Source organism: Nesoenas mayeri (genome assembly GCF_963082525.1).
Source record: "Nesoenas mayeri genome assembly, chromosome: 1".
Classification (NCBI taxonomy): domain Eukaryota; kingdom Metazoa; phylum Chordata; class Aves; order Columbiformes; family Columbidae; genus Nesoenas; species Nesoenas mayeri.
In genome coordinates this window covers 97695030-97718720 of record NC_137541.1, presented here as the reverse complement: position 1 = coordinate 97718720, position 23691 = coordinate 97695030, and the positions used below count along the sequence as shown (strand labels likewise).

At 42.8% G+C, this 23691-nt stretch overlaps 2 protein-coding genes across 2 annotated transcripts; one reads left to right on the top strand and one right to left on the bottom strand.

Moving 5' to 3' along the window:
• The first annotated feature begins 1994 nt into the window (after positions 1 to 1994).
• Positions 1995 to 5832, top strand: SLC25A6 (solute carrier family 25 member 6). Its single transcript, XM_080358638.1, has 4 exons — positions 1995 to 2169; positions 3306 to 3792; positions 4555 to 4695; positions 5185 to 5832. Exons 1-4 carry the CDS (start codon positions 2059 to 2061, stop codon positions 5340 to 5342), a joined length of 897 nt encoding a protein of 298 aa, XP_080214764.1. The 5' UTR covers positions 1995 to 2058; the 3' UTR covers positions 5343 to 5832.
• A 2629-nt stretch (positions 5833 to 8461) lies between these two features.
• LOC308044948 (granulocyte-macrophage colony-stimulating factor receptor subunit alpha-like) lies at positions 8462 to 21697 on the bottom strand. The gene is made up of 11 exons (XM_080351935.1): positions 21226 to 21697; positions 20924 to 21054; positions 19842 to 19962; positions 17605 to 17734; positions 17341 to 17516; positions 16045 to 16184; positions 13921 to 13959; positions 12815 to 12944; positions 12003 to 12096; positions 11295 to 11376; positions 8462 to 8580 (listed from the first exon to the last, which is right to left on the bottom strand). The coding sequence occupies exons 1-11, from the start codon at positions 21311 to 21313 to the stop codon at positions 8512 to 8514; spliced, it is 1200 nt and encodes a 399-aa protein (XP_080208061.1). The 5' UTR covers positions 21314 to 21697; the 3' UTR covers positions 8462 to 8511.
• Between the last annotated feature and the right edge of the window lie 1994 nt (positions 21698 to 23691).

The following is a 23691-nucleotide window of genomic DNA, read 5'->3' as shown; positions in this document are numbered from 1 at the left end:
TAATAAAAGGTGTGTGTGAACTAATGCCCTCCAGCTAGAACTATTTCAAGACTTAGTTTTAGAAAGAATAGGTATAATTTCCAACAGAATTTTGGCCATTAATTGTAAAATTTCACTCTCAGCATACAACAAAATTAGCAGAAATTACTGATGGAGACCAGGCCTGAGTATGTAGGGGGCCCTGCCATGATTGTCTACTCAGGCAACCTGCAGAAAAGCTTTTCACAGCATATAATTTTGAGCACCCAAACAAGCCAGGAGCACGCTTGCCCATCGCTGACACCAAGCTGAGTGGTGCAGTTGACACGCCTGAGGGAGGGGATGCCATCCAGAGAGACCTGGACAAGCTCTAGAAGAGGGCCCATGCGAACTTCATGAGGTTCAACAAGGCCAGGTACCAGGTCCTGCACCTGGGTCAGGGCAACCCCCAGTATCAATGCGGGCAGGTGGATGAAGGGATTGAGAGCAGACCTGCGGAGGAGGACTTGGAGGTACTGGGGATGAAAGACTGGACATGAGCTGGCAATGTGCACTTGCAGCCCAGAAGGCAAATCATATCTTGGGCTGCATCAAAAGGAGCATGGCCAGCAGATTGAGCGAGGTGATTCTGTCCTTCTGCTGTGCTCTGGTGAGACCCCGCCTGGAGTGCTGTGTCCAGCTCTGGAGCCCTCAGTACAGGAAAGACATGGACCTGTTGGAGAAGGACCAGAGGAACAACACGAAAATGATCAGAGGGCTGGAACAGCCCTGCTGTGAGGACAGGCTGAGAGAGTTGGGGTTTTTCAGCTTGGAGAAGGCCCTGAAGAAACCTTATTGTGGCCTTTCAGTACTTAAAAGGGGCCTATAAAAGAGATGGGGACAGACTTTTTAGCAAGGCCTGTTGTGACAGGACAAGGGGCAATGGTTTTAAATGAAGGGAGATTCAGGCAAGACATGAGGAAGACACTGTTTACACTGAGGGTGGTGAAACACTGGGCCAGATTTCCCATAGAGGTGGTGGATGCCCCATCCCTGGAGACATTCCAGGCCAGGCTGGACAGGGCTCTGAGCAACCTCATCTAGTTGAAGATGTCCGTGCTCGGTGCAGAGGATTTGGCCTAGATGACCTTTGAAGGTCCCTTCCAACCCAAACCATTCTATGATTCTGTGATCGTCCCTTTAGGAAACCATGGGTACATTCTCTGGAATTTCTTTCTTCTGGATCGGTTAAGTGACGGGCAGAGAAGCCTGGTGATGTGATGCTTGGCACCGCAATGGTGAGCAGGAGCAGGTGGGAACAGAACCTGGAAACACGGGAATCCTTTCGATCGGCATTATCTTGAGGATGGTGAGCACCGAGCAAAACCCGCTGGGACCCTGACAGTGCCCCAAATCCGCGCCCCTCCTCCCAGCGGCTGCTCATGCGGCGTCGGAGCAGCGTCCCCGTCCTGCACTGGCTTTCAGCAGCCGTCACCAAAGCATCTTCCCAGTTCGCCCGGTTGTCCCGCTCACCGACCGGCGGGGCTCGCAGACCCGCACCCCAAACCCGGTGCTCTGCCGCCTCGCACTGCGCTTCCCGGCCGGTCGTGTGAGGCCAGATGTGCCCCGCTAAGGCTGCGCGGGTTCCTGTGAGCTCCACCGAAACGCTCCAGACAGCGGCCGTTGTGAAAAAATCTGTGTGAGGAGCGGTGACCTACACACTGCCCTGCGGCCTGGGCGACGCCGGGCCGGGCGGGCGCCGGGCTGGGGCGGCGGCGAGGCCTCTCGCCCTTCACAGGTGGCGACGGCCGCCCGACCGGCCCGAGGCGCCCTGGGCGACGCGGCGCTGCGCCACTGGCGCCGCAGGGGCGGGGGGAGGGAGCGGTGGACCCCACCAACCCCCGTAACCGCCGCTTTGAACCGGCCCGGCTCCTCCCACCCGGGGAGGTGAGGCCCCGCCTCTGGGGCGGTGCGGCCAATGGGGAGCTGGGGGGCGGGGCCAGCAGGGCCCGGCATTTAGCTCATGCGCGGAGGCGATCCCGCCCTTTCAGCCTGAGCGGCAGCGGCGTCTCTTTCCCGGCGGCTTCGGTGAGCGGGAACATGGCGGACCAGGCCATCTCCTTCCTCAAGGACTTTCTGGCGGGCGGCGTCGCCGCCGCCATCAGCAAGACGGCGGTGGCCCCCATCGAGCGGGTCAAACTCTTGCTGCAGGTCAGCGGCGCGGCCGAGCCCGGCGGGAGCGGGGTCAGCCCGTCACGTTTGGCCGCGGGCGCCCGCCGAGGCCGGGCGGGAGGTGGGGAGGGCAGGGAGGAGGGAGGGCGGGCGGGCGCGCGCTGCCCACGCGGAATGGAAGCCGCGCGCGAGGCGGCGGCGGCTGCTGCTGCTGGGGGGGAAGGGGGCGAGGGGGGGGGTCACGTGGGCGGTGGGCGCTCGCGGCGGAGAAGCCGGTTCCGCTGTGCGGGGCGCGGCGCTGCGGCAGGGGCGGGCCGGGGGAGGGGGGGCCGGAGGGAGGGGCGAGGAGGCGGTTGCCGGTGTCACTTCCTGCCGTCCCGCTGCTGGCGCCGGGCGCGCAGAGGGCGAAGGGGGGAGGGCGGCAGCGCGCCGCCATCTTGGTGACCTTCACGTGACGGCGTGGCCGGGCACCGCGTTGGCCCCGCGGCGGGGCGGGGCCGGGCCGGTTCGGCGCGCGAGGCCCCGTGTGACCCCTGCGGGGCGGGGTGGGGCCGCCCGGCGCCCCAAGGTGACTCGCGTGACCTTCGCGGCGGCCGCTGCTCCGCCGCCTCCTCCCACCTCTCTGGCCGGGAGCCCTCTCGCCGTCAGGCCGTTCTCAGGCGCCCGCCCCCTGACCGTAGGCTGCCCCTGTCAGGGCTGTCACCTCCAGGTCGCTCAGGCCTTCAGGTACTTGTGTGGCTGCCCTTGCTCCTCGCAGCTGGCCCTTATCCAGTTCTGGAGAAGCTGGGAAGCAGTGCCTTTTTCTGCTTCTTAGCGTTGTGTGAGATCTCCCATATCTTTGACTGTTCCTTCATGAACGTCTTCTGGTTTCACCTGTGTGTGTAAAACCCAGGCTTGTAATTCTTGAGAATTAACTCAAGTTCATCCTCAAGTTCTTTGGTCTTCAAAATATGAGTAAATTACAGTTCTCCTTAGTCTTTCAAGACTCAGACTGACCCGGTAGCTTTTGCTTGGGAGTTTGCTATCATGGTTAACGGAAGCTTAATCTCCATGCGCAGCTGCCGTCAGGCATTCAGGCTTAACAGCTCTTGGTTTCATGGTATAAGCAGGCTTAACTCCAGCTGTACGTCAGGCCTGCAGGGGCATACGATCAAACTGCATGTTTTTATTTGCAGGTACAACATGCAAGTAAACAAATTGCTGCCGATAAGCAGTACAAGGGTATCATCGATTGTGTAGTGCGCATTCCAAAGGAACAAGGAGTGCTGTCTTTCTGGCGAGGAAATTTGGCAAATGTCATCAGATACTTCCCAACTCAAGCTCTCAACTTTGCCTTCAAGGATAAGTATAAGCAGGTGTTCTTGGGAGGTGTAGACAAGCACACTCAATTCTGGAGGTATTTTGCTGGTAACCTGGCTTCTGGTGGTGCTGCTGGAGCCACTTCCCTCTGCTTTGTCTACCCCTTGGATTTTGCAAGAACCCGTTTGGCTGCTGATGTTGGAAAAGCTGGCGCAGACAGAGAATTCTCTGGTCTAGGGGACTGTCTAGTCAAAATTACCAAGTCTGATGGTCTGCGTGGCTTGTATCAAGGGTTCAATGTCTCTGTCCAAGGCATCATCATCTATAGAGCTGCCTACTTTGGGATCTATGATACAGCAAAAGGTAAAAGTTCAGAGGAGATCTGACAAACCTATTGTCAGAGTTGTATTGTCTTTTTATGTCTGTTTCTGGGTGTTAAACTGTCAGTAGTAACTGTGAGCGTGGACGTAGAAAGGGAGGGGAAGTATTAGTGCCAACATCAGTGGTGCTGCAGTGTTGAAGGCCACACTTGGGCATGTGTAGGTGGCTGCAGACTACTTTCAAATATTCCTGGTTTTGTTCTTGTCCTTTAAAGGAGTTCTTCCAAATGCCATCAAAGCATGTTGGTAACCATACACAATTACAAGCTTTTTTTTTGTTCAGTGCTCTATTGTAGTTCTGGTAGAGCAATTAAGGTGTGTTTAACAGAGTGGGATTGAGTGGTGCTTTTACAAGGCACTTGTTTGTTAGTCTTGACATTTGGGCATAAAGGTCATTGATATTAGCTTATAGTTTAATGTAATTCACAAGGACAATGACTTGATTTGGTGGCATTTATTTCTAGAAAGAGCAGGGAATAGTGAAAACTCTTCTCATGCCATTTAGAAAAGAATCCTGGTGCTCAAATGTTACCTGTTTTGGCTACTGAGAAGAAAATCCTCTGCATTTCCCTAATATTTTTATATTGTATCAGCATGTTTAAAGTTTATCAGCTGTTTTGGTGCAGCTTCAGAGATGGTCTTACAATGTTTCATAATAGTTCTAGTAAAGTAACTGTCATGTGGTGAGTGAACTGGAGGAGCATGTGCAAGATAAAAAACCTAATTACTTTTTTTCTGATTGCAGGCATGCTCCCTGATCCCAGAAATACTCATATCGTTATCAGTTGGATGATTGCCCAGACAGTGACTGCTGTGGCTGGTGTGGTCTCCTATCCTTTTGATACAGTGCGGCGTAGGATGATGATGCAGTCAGGACGCAAAGGAGGTGGGCTGTTTATTCGTGCAGTTCTTTATACAGCATCAACAAGACAGGGTTCTTTTTTCCAAACAGTCATCTCTCAGCACTTGCAGTTCCCTGTTCCATAAATGATTTAAGTTATATTTAAACAACATGAGTAAATACAGTAGCACTCATAACTCGTGGTGTTTGTCAGGAATTACTCTGAGGACTTTTCTTTATAGAATATGAAATGGGGAAATGAAATCCCTGTTTGCAGTGACAAATTAAATGAAGGTGACTAGGGGATAGTATAATTGCTGAAAAGAGCACTTAACATTTTTATTTTGTGATTTGGCTTTTAATAACTAGGCAAGCAGACAGGCAGCTTTTCTTTTGCCTGAACTAGGTATTGTGTTACTGTCTTAAAACTGTAGTTTGAGACATCACAAAGTAGCTAGGGATACAAAGTAGCTGGTTTGATACAATTATAGGAGTTAAAAATGACTCTTTGCTTTTTTTTTTTTTTTCCTACAGCTGATATCATGTACTCTGGAACAATTGACTGCTGGCGGAAGATTGCAAGGGATGAGGGAGGAAAGGCCTTCTTCAAGGGTGCATGGTCCAATGTTCTCAGAGGCATGGGGGGTGCTTTTGTGCTTGTGCTGTATGATGAATTCAAGAAAGTCATTTAAACAGCCTAACTAGAATTGGAAATCAAGTTGAGCAGATCATGTAGAATAACTACCATTATGGACCATTGACCTTCAAGAAATTCCTGTGAGTCTTATTTATCGGAGCCAGATGATATTTGTAGATGGGGCTAGAAACTGACACAGAGGACTGATCCATTTCTCAGTAACATGCATGAAGACACTGAATCTGGCAGTTCAGTGTGGTGACTTTATAATATATATTTTTTTTTTCCAGCAACGAGGAATCAGTGGCGTTGGTTCTGGGTCCAATTTAGGCAGAAAAAAAAATTGTTTGCCTGTGGATCAGTCTCCAGTTTCAAGTCCTATCTTCTAGGACCATAAAATTGTATTTGAAAATACTTGCTAACAAATCATGTTTTTTTTCCACTTGTACTGAAGCACTATGTACCATTTTGCACAGCTGAACATCTAGCAATTTTGTTCTTAAATTGGGGCATTCTGGTGTAGAACAATAAACATACTTACTCTATCTGTGTTGAAATTATTACATAAAAGCTTTGGGAAAGCCTCTTTTGTTTGAAAACTTGTTTCAGATGATGGTTCCGATGATACACTTACACTGCACTCTGTAACAGAATAAGCTTGATTTAGAAAAAGAAATAATTGAATGTGAGAACTTCAGGGGGTGGGGTGGGGGGAGAAGCATGGGTTATACTAATAAAAACCACTCCCATTCTTTGTGCCTGATAGTGTATGATGAGCTGCTGCAAGTGGCTTTTTGCATGATTCTTAGAAACTGGTTTGCAACTTTTCATATTTTAAATGGAGGGTTTTCTGTTGTAGTGCTAGGAGAACCCAAAGTCCCAAGGACAGTCAAAAAGTAATGCTCTTGCCCTTGGTAAAACAGCTTAAAATTAAATTTAAAACAACATGGACAGCAACATGGCATTCATGCAAAAATCCAGGAACCTAGTAAATGCCTTTGTCTTCTGAGTAACCCATGTATTGTGCTATTGCTGCTATTTGGAAATGCTGATTGTGCCGTTCAAGATACAGTTTGGCCTGATGTATAGCAGTGATCACTACCTCTGGGGAAGGTGAACTGAATCTGAAATGAGGTTCATTCTAAGAGGTGAAGTTGATGGGCTGTGTGAGAGGGGATGTGTGCTTCTGTGTAGCTGTAAAATATAGATCAAGATAGGTCAGCCTTCAATATTAACGGATTAATGTCTAGTTCTGAGGATTGTCAGAAGACCAAAATCGGATTGAGTAGTTTCTCTTACTGCTATTTAAAAATAATGTAATACCTATGTGCCGTTCTCCATATGTATATAATCTTGCTTTTGTACTTCATAATCTGCAAAAACATGGTAGGGGGACCAGTAAATGAAAACAAGGTGTTCATCTTCCAGTCATGTTTGTAAGAACTCTCCCTAAATCATGAGAATGAAACAGTGTGTCATTGTATAATGAGTCAATGAAGGCTGACTGAGCTGTCTTAAGTTCTTTTGTGTGCCTTCTGAGGTTGCTGTTCAAGATGAAGTATTTAAATTAACTACATGGCTTTGGCTGATTATTACCTTCCTCTCCAGCATATAATTTACCTTTTTCCTTTCACTGTTGCACAAACACTGCTTTCAGCATCTGTATGTGAATGTAAGTACATAACACAGCTGCATTGTACCTGCTTACTGCAAGTGTTTTATCCTGTTTGGTCATGGTGGCTTCCTTCTGGTGCAGGCAGGTACCTTGATGTTGACCTTGCCAGTCAACCTGCTGTTTCAGTTGGAATTATACTGATCATTGCGGGCAGGGGAAGAGTTTTTGTCTATATAAATAGAATACTTAGGAGCAACTTTATCAGTGGCTTGGAAGGTGGAGGTAATGATAGGATACTCCCCTAGCGTATGGTGGCCTTGGGTTTGTGAGGAAGAACCAAACATGACAATTACTTGAGCAGCCCTTGAAAGGGCGAGGAGATCTTTCACCCCACCTTCCCTCTTCACCTCCAGAACTAGATTTTAACCAGAAGAAATAAGAAAAGAAATCAATGCAATTGTGATTATTTGGGGTTTTTTTTAAGTGGGACTGCAATTTAGCTATGCTGTGCGTTCAGCATGTACTACTTGGTGTTCATTTTTTCTGGTATATGGCTTCCCTTGGTCATGCAGCAGCGATCTTCAATGTGTGATTACGCAGTGTGGGAACATAAGAGGCAAACAATAAATGAGACTTTTAAAGAAAGCATTTGTTTTCTGCCTTATTGAAACATTGACGTATTTATTTTCAAAAAAAAAAAAAAAAAGTTAGGAAAACATCTGGAATTTGTAAAAGAAAATAGTGGCATCTAAAGCCTGTATTTTTAAAAGGCATTGGAAATAAGGCTTGCACCCTTTGAAGGGAATAATAAAATGCATTGGTGTCGGGAAGTATTTACATTTAAAATCCAGTTAGGTCATGTTACAGGTTTTATTTCAGTTCTCACAAATGTTACACTGGATTTTTGAAGACTCAAATATTATCCGTGTGAGTTGAATCTATATTAATATTGCAGAGACTCATGTTTGCATTGGGAGTACTGAGCCCATGAAATGGCTGACTGGCAGCCCAGTATTAGTAGTTATTTTTGACAAGTGCACGGTTTTTTTCCTACTTTTCTGTTTTGCATAAAGTTTATTTGGTATACTGTGACAGTTTGGTATTGCTGATTGTGATGTTGAAGGGCATTTTTAAACATTTTCAATAGCTAAGTTTCTGCTTTCAAAAGTACTCTGGATATATAAATATAAGCTGGTAAAGATAACTACTGTGGCATTCTTAAGCAGTCCCAGCATTCTACAGGAAATCATATTTGGAGGAAAGAAGCATCATAGCAATGAAGACTGGAAATCAGAAGTTTCTTCTGCGTTGTGGGTGAGAGGCCTTATCTCGCACTGTGAGGAAAATCTCAGCAAGGTTTAAGGAAGTCTTCACAGTAGGTGTTTGCAGAAAACCTCAGCTGTCAGGCATTGTGTTTTTGAACAAAGGGAAAAGAGTAAATGTTAGGAATTTTTCTCCTTTTTTTCCCCCATCCCATTTTAGGTGGGACAAATAGTTTTGTAGGTAACAATACTCATTTCTAGTCTGTGCTGTGAAATAGTTCCTTGTTAGGAGGATCCGTGATTTTCTTTCATGCTGGGGAATCCAAGTGATCTTTATGTTTTGAAAGTTACGTCATCTCTTCAACCATAGTTATTTCCTCAGTACAACTTTTTTTGGGTTGATGTACATATTCTGTCTAAAGAGAAAGAACATGCAGTAAGCCACAGAGTCACTGTTGATCAGAGGACATTTCTAAACATTAGGTACACTAGTTCTAGATGCACCTCCTCTTGGTATTTTAATACATAGGAAATGCTTGCAAAGCAGGAGAAAACAGTTTTGAGGACAATTAAGGACTGTTAGACTTTTAGTGTGTATGATCAGTGCTACCTATTGTCAGCTGAAGGAAAAAAATAAGAGTTGATTTAAATGCTGGACAACCTTAACTGAGACAAGAGAAGAAATTTACTCGGTGAGTAGTTTTCCATGTATAGGCACTAAGAGAGAAAACGTTTTGGTTGCTATTTTACATTTTCAGGAGCGCTACAAGAGTGGAAGTTGCTGGGTAAGATCATAGCACTGAAACAGGGCTTGGGGCTTAAAATATTGAGGAGGGATAGTGGGGGGGAGGGCAAGCAGTGTTGCTGGGAGAAAGAAGGGAAAAAGCAAGCTGGCCGTCATGTTAAGGGTATGTTACAAAGCATCAAACCAGGATGACTTGGTGAGGAATTTTGTTTAGGAAACCTGGAACTGGCAAGTGCTGCAGGGCTTCAGAATCATGGTGCTTTATGCTACTTGGCCTTTCACTGAGGAAAGCAATGCGTCTGCACAAAGTGTGTCTTGCGAGTCCTTGCAATACCGGAAAAGAGGAAAACAAAGTATTGTTCTGAGTGAAGGTGAGGAAAGTATTTGGGTGAGAATAGCCAAAAAGTGAAGGAAGATTAATAAAGTGGGTTAGAGGAATGCAAGGTGTCTGCACTGGGTGAACTGGTTGGTTGGATCTTCCCCATGGCAAATAGGAAAACTGGCAGTTCTTTAACATGAGTGTTAAGGATAAGAGTACAAACTCAGTGCGGAAAGATTAGGGTTGTAAATAATGAGTTTTTTTCAGTGACGAAAAGCATTGTGAAACAGGACAAATAATGACAAAATGTGAAAGATCGTTGGGTAAGTAGGGACAAAATGAGGAAATACAAGTTTTAAGAAGGTGTGATTAGCAAGGGACATTACAGGTCTCAAAATGGCTCCTAAATATATTAGCACTAAACGCAAGGAAGAGATAGTTTTGGTGTGCAATGGAGGAGGAGAACTCTCCATACATAACCTATTTATGCTTTATTATCTGCTTTGAAGAATTGCAGCATTCAATCAGTGTTAAAGATACCTGAGTGTGGAGAGAAAAGATAAAATAAAACTAAGCTTTAAGACTAGATTAAAATAGGGAAAGAAGAGTCTAGAAACTGTTTAGACATGACTTAAAATTTACCTTCACAGTGCACGTGAGGTAACATGAGCTGAGGGCTGCGCTTGAACTCTGACAACTACTGATAAGGTGCTGCCTGTGTGGAAGTGCCCATGTCACCGTTTATAAAACCACATCCACAAAAGCTTCTGGGTTGTGTGGAGTGATTTTGAGTATTTCTGATAGTGTAAATACAGGATATACAGTTTAGCAAAACCAAGCAATCCAGAGGGTCTGCTATTTTTGAAGTACTGCTTGCTATTTTGCTACCAGTTACTATTTAATAACTTGATAGACTGTGGACTGCTGTGCTGTAGCCTTAGCTCTGGCAGCCTGATTTGAAGTGAGATGTTGGGTATTTATGACTTAATGTATATGAGGAAACTCATCCAAGTTACATCACTACCTCTCTTCTATTAAAGCCAAAGATGGCAGGACCAAAGCCAAGTAAGTTAGGACAATGTGCTAGTATATAGTTACCAAAACTGAAGAGTTTGAGTAGCAGTGGCTTTGTGGATTTTTTGTAAAGGATGGAAAGAAAATTTCTGTGTCACTTTTGGAAGAAAGCCTCTTTGAAAAGGGTGGTTGGTGTTGCTCCCTGAAACATGGTTGGCAATGAACAACTAGCATGCTTCATTGACTTTAAGAACATCCTTGTTCTATCCAGCTGATACAAAGCATTCTCTCACTATGCAGATATTGTGCAAACCACTCTTCTAACAGACAAATTGGAAGAGAAACCTGAATGGTTTGGACCCTGATTGTCACGACACGTGAAGAAAGAATGGAAGGGTTAGTTGCTGTTGGCAGTGTGCAAGTTTGTAAGATGCTGTAAACAGGAAAAGAATAAGATGTAGTGGATTTTAAGTGCAGTAAAACAGGCTATTTAAAAAGCTTTCTAAAAGTAAGGATAATTAAACAGACTGCATAGGAATACTACAGAATATTGGTTGAACACAATTTGCACAAAACATCAAAGTTGTCATAACTAATGCTATGCTGAAGCACAGAGGAAAGGTAGTTAAACTCTGAAGATTTTTCCAGTCATGCTTTTCATGATTCAGTGCAACAGTTGTTTTGTTTTGTTTTGTTTTTTTAATGTGTATAGCCAGATTTATAGAAGGTATTATCACATTGTATTATGACCATGGATATTTGAAAATGCTAACAGCAAATGTTTTCTCACTTAGGTTATTTTCAGCGCATGAACAGCAACCTAGAGAAACTGGTCCATGCAGAAGTTACTGGTCTCATTAAAAATTACAACTCTGGAAAATCACTAGCATCTGGCATAGAGGATTTTTATTTTCAAAACAGCATACTTTGCGTGGGAACGAATTAGTTTTTAATGGACCAAATTTAATGCTCATCCTTATATGTCTGTTATTCTAGTCAAGCCGATTGTGGTTTACATTAACAAATTTAACTGAATTGAAAAGAAAGCATACCTGGGTGTCTTCATCATTTGATGCGTTAAATTTATCTCTTGGTTGTGGAATGGGAGAAAATAAACTTTTGAAACTGCAATACCTTTGGGTAGAAAACAGGATTGTGAAGAAATTAAGAATACTGGTAATGTAACTTACACGAACATTTTGTGTTGTACCTTAAGGACATTTTTTACTTTCAAGATTGAATAGCTATTGCTCTGTCACTAAGTGAGAAGGAAAATATTTTGAGTGTTGACTGGTAGGTAACTGTTATTATGCTAATCACTGGGGTAACTAAAATTTACTTTGTGGTGAGAGTCACAGTAAATACTTTATTAAACAATGACTTTCAGTAAATCACATGACATAACTTTCTTCCACTGCTGAGAAGTTTTATCAAAATAATGACAGGCTAATTTATCCTGGTTCACTCTTGTCTGGTACTGTATGAAGCCAATGGCTTCAAAGCAATGTGGATGTTAAATGCTTAAGAACAAAAATCTTTTGCAGGATCTGGTGGAATCAGTCACTAGCTTTAACATCCTTTCCCCCTTTTTCATTTGTCATGATTTTGCATGCCAAGGTGCCATAAACAGCAATACTGGTAATAATACTTCATTACATTGATAATCAGATTGTTTAAGTTTGAAGGGAGGAGACAGGAGGAATGTGTTTCATAGAAATTATACTATATCAATAGTTTCTACATCAATATGGTTGACTTACCTTTTGAAAAGACAATATGAGAGCAGTGTCACCAAGATCGTTCCAAATGCTATCAGAAATAAAGTCACAAAAATGAAATAATCTTTCCCTTGACCTGGAACATCCAAGAAAGGGAAATATCTTAGCATGCCAAAAAGCTGGGTTTATGGCCGTCAATAATGAATGCAAATTTAACTCATTTTTTTACATAATCAGAAGGACTTCAACTTGACTTCTTACAGAACCTTGTCGAAAAATTTCAGGTACGCTTGACACATTTTAAACCATTTTGAACATTTCAATTTTAGAGAGTTAAAGAAGAAAATCCAGAAAAGGAGATGAAGAAAAAGTGTCACAGAATGAAAAATACAGCAAAATTGGTGGAACTGTACAAAGAGTGTTGAGGAAATGATGAAAAGGAAGATGTGGAAGGAAGAGGATGATATTCCTGGAAAATACTTGAAGAACTGAAAGGCAGCCTCAACACTCTGAACTGAAGACAAGACTTGGGTCTGTTTCCCACTGTTCCTGTAGCCCTGGTATCTGAGAAACTGCTGCCTTCGCAATACTGACCAGCCAAAAGCTGGTATCAGCCTTTGTTGCCATAGTACTTAAGCATCTCCCCTGCTTTAGAAATTTGCACCCAGTTCCTTCCGTGTAATTGGTAAGAATTGACTTTTTATTTGTATCTTTGAATGTGAGGGAGAAAAGAAGGCAAACATACTGAATAAAAAATACTGAAAAAAAAAAACCAACAAAAAACCAAAAACAAATGAACAAAAAAAACCCCCCACAACAAAAAACAATATAAAAATAATATTTCACAGTCTTACCAAACTCGATGGGCTCACTCCATTCTCCCCAACTTGAGTTTACAAGACAGTTTTTGCCACGTGCTCTGATTTTCAGAATGTATTCTTTTTTCTCATTGTAATTTTGGAATTCGTATGTGTTGTTGTTAACCTAAAATCAAGGCAATCAGACTGTGCATTTCACCTCATAGGCAAATATTAATAAAATTTTGGGTTTAATTTCCTCATACAGTTTCTATAAAAAACTATTTTATATGATTTTGTAAGTATGTAGTAGTTACATGTTCTTCTCCACAAATTTAAAACTGTGCTAAATTAATTAATCCTGCCACCGAATCTTACTGGTTTTTGAAGTTTATAGCTGGATTTTGAAGTTTGTTTGGTCTTTAATTTGTTATGCTCTAAGTGCACTTTTTTTCCCTATCCCTGTTTATTGATCCTAAAAAAAAAAAACCAGAACAAAAAGCTGAGAATTTGGAAGCACCCTGTAAATTCACCTCTCAACATTTACGGGGATTAATCATGCAAATATGCCCTGAACGGTGTCTGGTTTTGTTAAACAGACTCAAGATTTTTGAGACAGTCCAATAACAGATATGTATCATCTGGCTCCATGATACTTTATATGAAGTCTGGAATCTGCCAAGCCCAAGAAGCTTCCAGGACTGAAAGGACCAGTTCTGTATCAGATGATGACTGACAGTATGTATAGGAATCCAAATTAACTTCCACAGGTTCTGAAGATCTCAGCATTGCCACTGCCTGGTTGTCCTGAACCACAGAGGCATTTTTCACCGAGAGTTACAGGAAAGACAATATTTCCATTTTGTGTTAAGCAAAGTGTCACATCTGTCTTAATCAAAATCTATTTGTGTGATAAATAGAAAGTATGAAGTTTTGTAAAATTCATGGAAAATTTTGCCTAGTGTAAGCTACCTCATCTAAAATGGATATATTAAGGAATTTCTACATAAAGATAGCACAGCAACGTATCTTCCTGGATTCTTACTGCTATATTGATACAAAACCTATAGTTCTATACTATAGAAGCAACTATATTCTCTATAAAGGTACTTATCTACTTAAGGGGGAAAAAGCACAAATTTGTATAAGACAAGAATACTTACTGTTACAGGAGCATCCCTTTTCCCTTCTGTGGGCTTATCCTGCAAACCAAAACCAAATCTTCATTTTTATTATTTTCCTGTCAAATAATCAAATATTTCTCCCTCTTTTGTTTTTATTTTCTTGCTTATAATGATCATAAATAATTTTAAATTTAAAAATCAATGGGATATTCTGCTCCAGTAATGTCCCAGAATGTACTACTTTACTCAGAGTTTTGGCTTCCTCCATTTCATCTTTGAAAAGGAGGGAAACATGAATTATTTATCAGTGGTTGTGAGAAGCTATATTTGCCTCTAAGGGCATATTTACACTGTGCACTCTCATCCAGCAGAAGTGTATTCAAATTATGCAAGCAATCAAATCATCATCCAAACATACCAGATTTAAAAGCTGTGATTTTTGCAATAGTTTATAACATGGGGCAGAAAGTTGATATGAACAGCAAATTTACCCTCCTACCAAAGTCTCTGTTAGACATCTGAGTGATCCATACTCAGAGGCTTTCCCTGAAGTACTGTGAAGGGCTACTTATACATTCCATACAACTAAAATTTTATTAACTGGAATCAAACACTGACCTAGGTAAAAGAACCTGAAAATTTTGAAAAATAGTTAGGTTAAAAAATGAGTGAACAAAATCAACAGCAGTAGCTTTAGGAATGATCCCGGAAAACAATGAAAAACTGATGTCCTGGAAACATCTATCACATGTAATGTCAGAAGGATAGCTGGCACAATGGAAAAGTCAGAAAGATGTAATTAGAAGGAATTCAGATAGTACACCTGCCATGTATGTTACATTATAAAGGAGAGTAGTATTTCTCCGTTACTCATTGTCAGCTGAGCTCTTTCAATTTAGGGCATGATGGATGTCATCAGCCTTTGCTGTGAACAGGGAGGGTGCAAATGAGTTGCCTAAACTTGAATGTACAGTCCCATTCCAGCTGCTATGGAGTATCCTGCCTTGCCTCTGATGACCCCTCCTTATAAAATTCATGGGCTCACGGGTTATTTCTCGCCTCCTTATCAAATTCACAGGCTCAACAAATTTTCCTGCCCTTTGTCCTTAGGTGTGTTAAAATCAGGTCCTTTAGACAATGAGATTTATGGAAGAGGATTTAACACGTCAGCCTCTCTGTCATACTTGGTGGAAACCAGACATACCTCAGCTGCGATAAAGTGACATGCCCTGTGTTGTCTCCTGTGGTCGCTATGGTAGATTGGTAGTGCTCTGCCTATAGTGTAGGAGAAATCCCAGCTCACTTTTGGTACATATGTGTTTCCACCTGAGACAGCCATCTTGAGTTCCTCTCTTACAGCCAATGGAATAAGGGCATGATTTGTCTGTCATCTACCTTGGAAGGAGATGACTTAACACCACATCTGACTGCAGAGAAAGTAAGAGGGTAACTCACTGAAAAGCGAACGCATCCATTGCAGATCCCAACCCTGGCCTGTGTGAACTTTCCCCTGAGTTGCTGGTATCTAATTTTTCAGAAAAGTGTTTTCTATTTTAGCTGTGGTTTCAAAACGCGAGGTTTTGGCAGACACCGTGTAGACAGGTGGGGGTCAGGTTGGCTCAACTAGGCTCCAGGAGAAGGATGGTGTCTGGGGGAAAGCTACCAAAGGGCAACAAATGGTGGGAGAAGTGTGGATGCTGAGTGAAGGCAAAACAGTCCCGCATGTTGAAACTGAGGGGCAGCTGTGAACTTCCCAGCATTTGAAAAATGCCATTAGGGCAGCTGAAGGTGAGGTGCCCTGAGCCTGAGAAGCTCTGGCCTGGGCTGGAGGCTGTCATCCAGGCAGAACCCTTGCTGCAGATCACAGGCTGCCATCCCACAGTCATCTCCTGTGGGACACGCCTGTGCAGAAGAGCTTCTCAGGTGTTCTCCTGGTCTTTGGACACACATCCTTCATAGCATTTCCCTGCTTTCCACTGCTTTTCTGCTTTGCATCTCTTGTCAGTTTGAAATAAGGTCATGAGCAGTGGGGATGTGAGACCACAAAGGCTGGAGCAGGAGGATGCCACAGAAGTTAATCAGTGAATGAAATAGAAGTATGTACATTATAGATGTGCATATTAATAGGTGTGATGCCAAATGCAAACAAAAAATTGGTTTTACCTTATTTTGTATGCTAATTTCGTACTGAAAACAGTTTTTGTTTTCCACATGACTTGTAAAGGGTGGTTGCCATGTAATTATGCAACCCGCTGGATCTTTAGTGCAATTGACAGCGACTTTTGATGGTGGAGTGAGTATTTCTGGAAAGAAGTGAAATCATTAATGTAGACACGATCAGTAATCAGCTACAACTCATATGTTCATAGCAAAATACATGTGAACTTGAGGCAACTGATGTACAGCTGTGTGCTACTGACATTCGCAAATGTTCTCTGTTAAACAGGAGTAAAATACAGGAGCAAAACTCAGGAATATGACACTTCAGTTGATGGACATCTGTAGTAACTGAAGTTCATGTAAAAAAAGTATGAAGAATTTCATGTAATTCAGCAGTACAATCAGCACAGTGCCATTTCACTCTACATCTAAATTTCACATTGACAATGCGAGTCTCTGTAGGAAAATAGAGGGAGGTTTTTGTATGTGTGGTAGTATTCAGTTGCAAGATCAAGTGATCAGAATTTGAGTGCCTACAATATAGCTCACTAGGTGTGACCTAGGTGTCTCACTGCTATGGTCAGTGGGGATCTCATCAGTAGTGCCAAACTGCAAAACTGTTTGATGTACCATGTACGTATTCAGACGTGCTCGGCTGAATAGCTCTGGGTTTTGCAGCCGGCATTGGCTGCAGGCAGGGGGCAGGTGCATTTCAGACCACACAGGACACCCAGGAGGACCCTGGGCTCTCACAGGTGCCAGGCCACATCTGCAAGCCTTGTGGATGCCTCAAATGTCTGAGGGTGTCTCAAACAGCACTAGTGGCCTGTTTTTAGGCAACTGAATCCTGTCCCAGATCTCTAACGAATCTTAGACTCTTAGCTCACACATAAGTACCCATGTATTTAACTAATGCAGTCTTAATTTGCAAATTGAACACTCCCTCTGGTTTTATGACATGTAGCTCCTGTGGCTCTTGGAGAAGTATGGAACTAAGGGTTGGCAAAATGAGTCCATCAGAAAGGTGGCCTTGAAAGCCTAACCATTGCATCGCATCACTTGAATTACATGGATATGTTCACACTACTTCTCCGAGCTGCTATCTCAGGCTGCTTCTGCCTTTCGTGTTTTAGGTAATTTTTAGAACTCTATCCTGTCAGCTGTCAGGACAGAAGTCTGTTCTGCAGTGCAGCATCCTGTGATGGCTGCATACCTTGTTTCATGCTTCTTTTCAGAGAAAAATTCCCCACTTCCTTATTTTATAAAACAATAATATAATAAAAATGTTTCCTTACTTACCAATTTTATACAGTTGAATATACTCATCATAGATCTGGATCCGAGAGTCTTTACTAGACCCATTCACCAGGAAGTAAGATTTTTCAGTCACTATGCTCACATTTTTGAATCTACATCCCATGTTTCTGCCATTTTCATCTTTAATGTAAAGCTCACATTCCATCTCGTCGTCATCTCTGTGTATAGTTATTTTAGTTAAATTTGAGCAGCGTGATGTGTTAAATGAGAATTCAGACTTCCCTAGACTCAAGTAGACTTACTTACCTTGAGTTCTGCCAGTACAGAAAATACTGTGTATCTCCTGGAGCATCCCTGCCTGCTTGCCAAGTGCAGTTCATGAGGGAAACATTATAAATCACACAGGAGAAGTTTTCAATGGCTGATCTGTTCATGCCTGCAAACACAGGAATATCTGTGATGAGGAAAAATCATGTGAATGCTCCACACTGGAGGATCCTGGCACATGCTTAGGTATGTTACACACCTGCAACTCCAGCTGATTATTTCAGGGGTTAGAAATGACATCTGAGAGAAAGCTGGACTCTCACCCTGTTTTGACTGACTCTGAACTGTGAAACCCAGGAATGAGTAGAGCATTCACACATGTAAAGGGAAGTACATTACCTTTTAATATCATCCTCGGTACTACAGAGGGAAGTATTTCTCCTTTTGCAAAAAATACCCAGGAATCCACTCCTGAAGTATTTATGGACAGCATTTAAAAAGCTGGGACTTTTAAAAGTAAGGTGGGGCTTTTTTCTACTTTGATCAAAGAGCCTCCTGGCTAGAACTTTCCACCCTTACGTGGGCAACAGTGACTTGATCTCTTCCTTTGGTGGAGCACACTGAAGTGGGAACCTTGTTTCTTTGGAAGCTCCCTCATTGCTGGGCTGTGAAGACATGTTCAGCCTCATTCTACATTCTTCAGCCAATTTTCTGCTTCTTTGTGTGGTAACTTAATTGAAAGGGTGGAAGCTCCCTCTCCTGGTACCTCCAGCCTGCAATATTACGGCTAGCTGGGAGGAACATCAAAAGTAAGAGGGTTTAGGTGTGTCCTGGCTTGTATTTTGAGGGTCACCATGAGAGTGTTTGCTCTCTCAAGTCACCAGGAAGAGCAGGGAGTGCTTTCTCTGCTCAGATATGAGCAAGGTCCTAATCAAATCACCTCTGTCAAGCCTGAAATACCCCAGTTACGTACAGCTGCAGGAGCACTGGTGAACGGACAATTTTAGTGGAGAGGTCTAAGTTCAGAAGGAAGGGGGAAAAGTGGTGTAAAAACTTCAGGTATGGAATTACAAACTTCGGGTTTCCCTGAAACCCACTTTGACTAACTCCCACATGGGGCTGGCTCAAAATGTCTTTGTAAACAGTTACTTCAGCTCAATGCATGCACAGCAGCTTTGGGAACCCACACACCCCTCTGTGTGTGTGTGTGTGTGTGTACATGCACACCAGGGCAAAATTAGGAGATTGCTACATTCAGTTTGCTCCTACCTGCTTATCACCGGAGGTTATCCTCTCTCTCTACTCTGCCCTGGTGAGGCCACATCTGGAGTATTGTGTCCAGTTCTGGGCCCCAAGCTTAAGAAGGACAAGGAATTACTGGAGGAGTCCAGTGGCGGGCTACGAAGATGATGAGGAGCCTAAAGCAACTTTCTTTTGAGGGGAGACTGAAAGAGCCGGGTCTGTTCAGCCTATAGAAGAGAAGGCTGAGAGGGCATCTCATTAATGTTTATCAATATTTCAAGTGTGGGTGTCAAGAGGATGGGACCAGACTCTTTTCAGTGGTGCCCAACGATAGGATGAAGGGCAACGGGCAGCGACAGAAACATAGGAGGTTCCATCTGAATATGAGGAGAAACTTTTTTACTCTGAGAGTGACAGAGCACTGGAACAGGCCGTCCAGAGAGATTTTGGAATCTCCTTCTCTGGAGACATTCAGAACCCACCTAGATGCATTCCTGTGTGATCTCCTCTAGGTGAACCTGCTTTAGCAGGTGGATTGAGCTAGATGATCTCTACAGGTCCCTTCCAACCCCAACCATTCTGTGATTCTGTGGTATTTCCTTTCCTCTCCTCCTTCCATTTTATGACTTTCACTGATCCTCAGACTGTGCCTCTAGCTAGCTCTGTGGTCTGTTCTTGACAAACTCATCAACAGCTCAGCAGAAAAGCGTTTAATAAAGAAATGAGTGCTAAAATCTTAATTTGCAATAGCTGGAACAGTTATTTGAATCCACCCTTAAACCACTGTAATTTAGCAGTATTTTGGAGCCCTAGTATGAAAGAGAATAATGCAATTACTGATACATTTGTAATACTGCATTTCTTGCAAAACTGTGGAAACATTCATTTCAGATAAGATAATTATAGCAGATTTGCAAAAAATCATTTTTAATAGTAAATAGAGCAGTTAGTTACGGTGTAGGCAATTGCTTTCTAAGGCAACACCTTTAAAAGATTGCAAATGGAGAAAACCTTACCCAGACCGTAGACATTACCTCCAGGGATAAACCTGCAGTCTTTTGAGATGTTTGTGTTTGCCACTTCAATGATAAAGAATACCCCTTTGTGCCGAGGCATGTATAGTTCCACTGGAAAACTGCATAGTGGACTGTTCCCCTGAAAAATAACATATTGATGTTTTATTTCTCTGTTTTTTTTTCCTCTGCTAGTGTTTGATGATGCTGGCTATGTGCAACCCAGAAACTCAAGTTATAGGACCAAAATCCTCTGTGTGTGTTTATGTGCTTTAGGTTCAAGAGCTAACTCTCTCCCTTACCACTTGAGGGTGATATAGAATGGAACTGAGTAATCAAAAACATAACTACACAAAATTCTTTGCAGTTCAGAAATTGGATGCTACACTAGTGTGCAACTATTAGAGAAGACAAATAGTACCCCAGTGGCATAACAGGAGATAGTTAATAAATGGGGGAACCACAATGGAATTTAGTGAAAGGATAAAGTAAAATATAATTGAAGTCCTCATCTGACCTCCTCAGGGCTCAGAAAGATATGTGTTGTGTTTTTGTAATATGTATTTCTGATTTAAAACATCTGTTTTGCTAGGCTAAAGTCAAGCTTCCTACTTTTATCTTTGGATAATATAGGTTTATGACATAACTTGTGCTACCGGCATGATTTAATTTACTGGGAAACAAGTGGAGAATTTGAGGAAATGAAAATCCATGGCAATGTTTGGGGAATTAACTTTTTATTTGAAGGACCTTTTCCTTCTAAATTCTTTCAGGGTCTCACTTTTAGTCTCACAGTTGCTCCCTTTTTTCAGTAGCTGCATCCCTATTAATGATTCAACACAGGTACAGTTCAGGCTGTTGTCTCCTTTCCACTTCAGCGCAAGAACTTCAGTTCTGTGGTATGCACGGGATGCTCCTCCTGCAGCAAATGTACCCTGGCGTTGGTGACGGCTTTTCACAGTCCCTGGCAGAAGAAGCTCTAGACTACAAACAATCACTGATCAGATTTTACCTGCAACTGATTCATGTTTTCAGAGTAAGTTAAATCAATAAAAGATAAAGAGCAAGATGAAATTTTTTGTCTCAACAAAGAGCAAGTTTACCTCTGACTCTACATCTGTCACGTCCACGATGGTGCATTTGTAGTTAGAGAAATTCTTGCTGCTCTCCCAGGACAGTTCCATTTTTCTCCAGTTCATTTTCACGTTTGTAATAGGTGACTCTTGTGCTTCTGCTGAAAGTGTTACAGAATCAGTTCAGTAAAGAAATGCTGTTGTTTCTGTTGAATGCAGAGAGTAATATGTGCCAGGCTTAAGATTAAAATTGCAAGGTTAATTGCATATATCTCCAGTAAATGAAGAATTAAACCCTGTTTCTCAGATTATATCTGCAAAAACATACTTACACCCCATACACTGGATATCAGCACGCAAGGGTTGAAATAGCATCATACACCACCAAATGATGCAAATGAGTCCAAGAGTATCAAACATCTTCTCTTCTCTGGAAAGAGACAATGAAGCCTTCAGGAAAAAAACAAAACAAAACAAAACCAAACAAAAAAAACCACAAAACAAAACAAACACAAAACAAACCAGCCAAACAAACAAAAACAAACCACAAAAAATCAGAAGAAGAAGAAGAAAAAAATTATGCCCCAGTGTACTTTAATTTCTGCAAAGCTTTATCTTTTTTTTTTTTTCATGGGAAGAGTCAAATATTCTGTCTAATTCACCCCTAGAAAATAATCTTTAGAAAAGGCAAGGAAAGTGTGTGCTTCAGGACTTCTGGCAGGTACCTCTTCTTTGCGAGGACTGAGTAGTCTCACTATTGTCTATTACAAAACAGCGGTTTGAGACAGAAGCCACAGACTCTTGTTATGATACATACACTCACTATTTGGTGCAGAACTATGATTTAGGATTAGTGTTGTCCCACATATCTATCTGAGGGCTGCCATACCAGACATGTTGGAACTCCAATATGAACCAGAGTTAAAGGCAACCAAGAGGAGTGCTACAACTGATATTGTCAGTGTGTTTTTCACAGTTCCTTTGGCAGCAAAGAACAGGCCACAGTTTGCTTTCACATGGAGGGGTGTACAATACAGCTGGAATCAACTGCACCAAGAGTGGAAGTACAGTCCAACCATTTGTCATGGACTGCTTCAAACTGCATTGGAACAGAGTGATGCCCCAAACATCTGTAATACACTGACAATATCACTGTGTGAGACAATAAAGCAGAATAACTGTTTGAGAAGGGAAAAGAGTAATTCAGATCCTCTGAAAGCTGGTTTTGCCATCAAAAGAGGCAAGGTCAAAGGACCTGCACAAGAGATACATTTCTTGGAATTAAAATGGCAAGATGAATTCTGCCACATCCCTGTGGATGTGATTTATAAGATAACAGCTATGTCCCCAGCAGGTAAGAAGAAAGAAACTCAAGCCTTGTGGGATTCTGGAGAATGCATATTGCACATTATAGTCAGCTTGTGAGCCCTCTGTATTTAGTGACCTGGAAGAAGAGCTATTTGGAGTAGAGTTCTTAGCAACAGGAAGCCTTTGAGCAGATCAAACAGGAGAGAGCTTGTGCAGTAGCCTTTGGGCCAGTCTGTACAGAACCTGCTGTGCAAAATGTGCTCTCCACTGCAGCTGGAAAACATGGCATTGCCTGGAGCCTCTGGCAGAAAAAAAACAGGTGAAACTTGAGGTTGACCTCTAGGGTTTTGGAGCTGGGATTGTCAAGGATTGGAAGCCCACTACACTCTGACTAAAAAAGAGATACCAGCAGCATATGAGGGGGTTTGAGCTGCTTCAGAAGTTGGTACAGAAGCACAGCTCCTCTTGGCACCACAATTGCCTGTACTACACTGGATGTTTAAAAGAAACTTCCCATCTACACATCACACAATCGATGTAACATGGAGTAAGTGGCTAGTATTGATCATGCAATGGGCTCAAATGCAGAACCTCAACCACTCAGGCATCCTGGAAGACATCATGGACTGTCCAGAAAGCAGAGATTTTTGAGCAGTGCCTGAGGAGGTGACTCGTGCCCAACAAGCACCACCATATAATAAGTTACCAGAAGATGAAAGGAATTATGCTCTGTTTACTGATGGATCCTATAATCTTGTAAGGAACTGTTGGAAGTGGAAAGCTGCTGTGTGGAGTCCCACAAAACAAGTTGTTGAAGGAGAAGGTGAATTAAATCAGTTTGCAGAAGTGAAAGCCATCCAACTGGCCCTAGAGACTGCTGAACAAGGAAAGTGGACAGGGAACATGATGGTGAGCTATTAGTATTTGTAGCTTGATGGGCACATCAAACATTGGGATGTCTAGGGAAAGTTGCAACATACAGATGGGCTTGTGATCAAGGGGTGGACCTGGCCATTATGGTCATCATGCAGATTAGCCATGAATGTGAAAAATTTGCCACCATCAGGTGAGCCATGTGAGTAAAGTCTTCACGGAACAGAGAGCAGTGGCTGGGGTTTTGATATGGCAAGGCCTGGCAAATGGACCATGTTGGGCCGCTGCCATGAACCTGCCAAGGCAAGTGTAACAAACTCACCATGGTGGAAACAACTAGGTGGCTAGAAACATACCTGTAAATGATGCCACTGCCTGAAACACCATCTTGGGCCTTGAAAGGCAAGTTCTATGGCAATATGGTACTCCAAAAATAATTGAGTCGGACAGTGGGGCTCAGCTCTGAAATAATCTCGTAGACTCATTGGTCAAGAAACACAGCATTGATTGGGTGTATCACAACCCCTATCACTCACAAGCCTCTGGAAATATTGTGTGGTATAACAGGCTGTTAAAAGCCATGCTGAGAACTTTGGGCACTGGGGCAGGGAAGTACT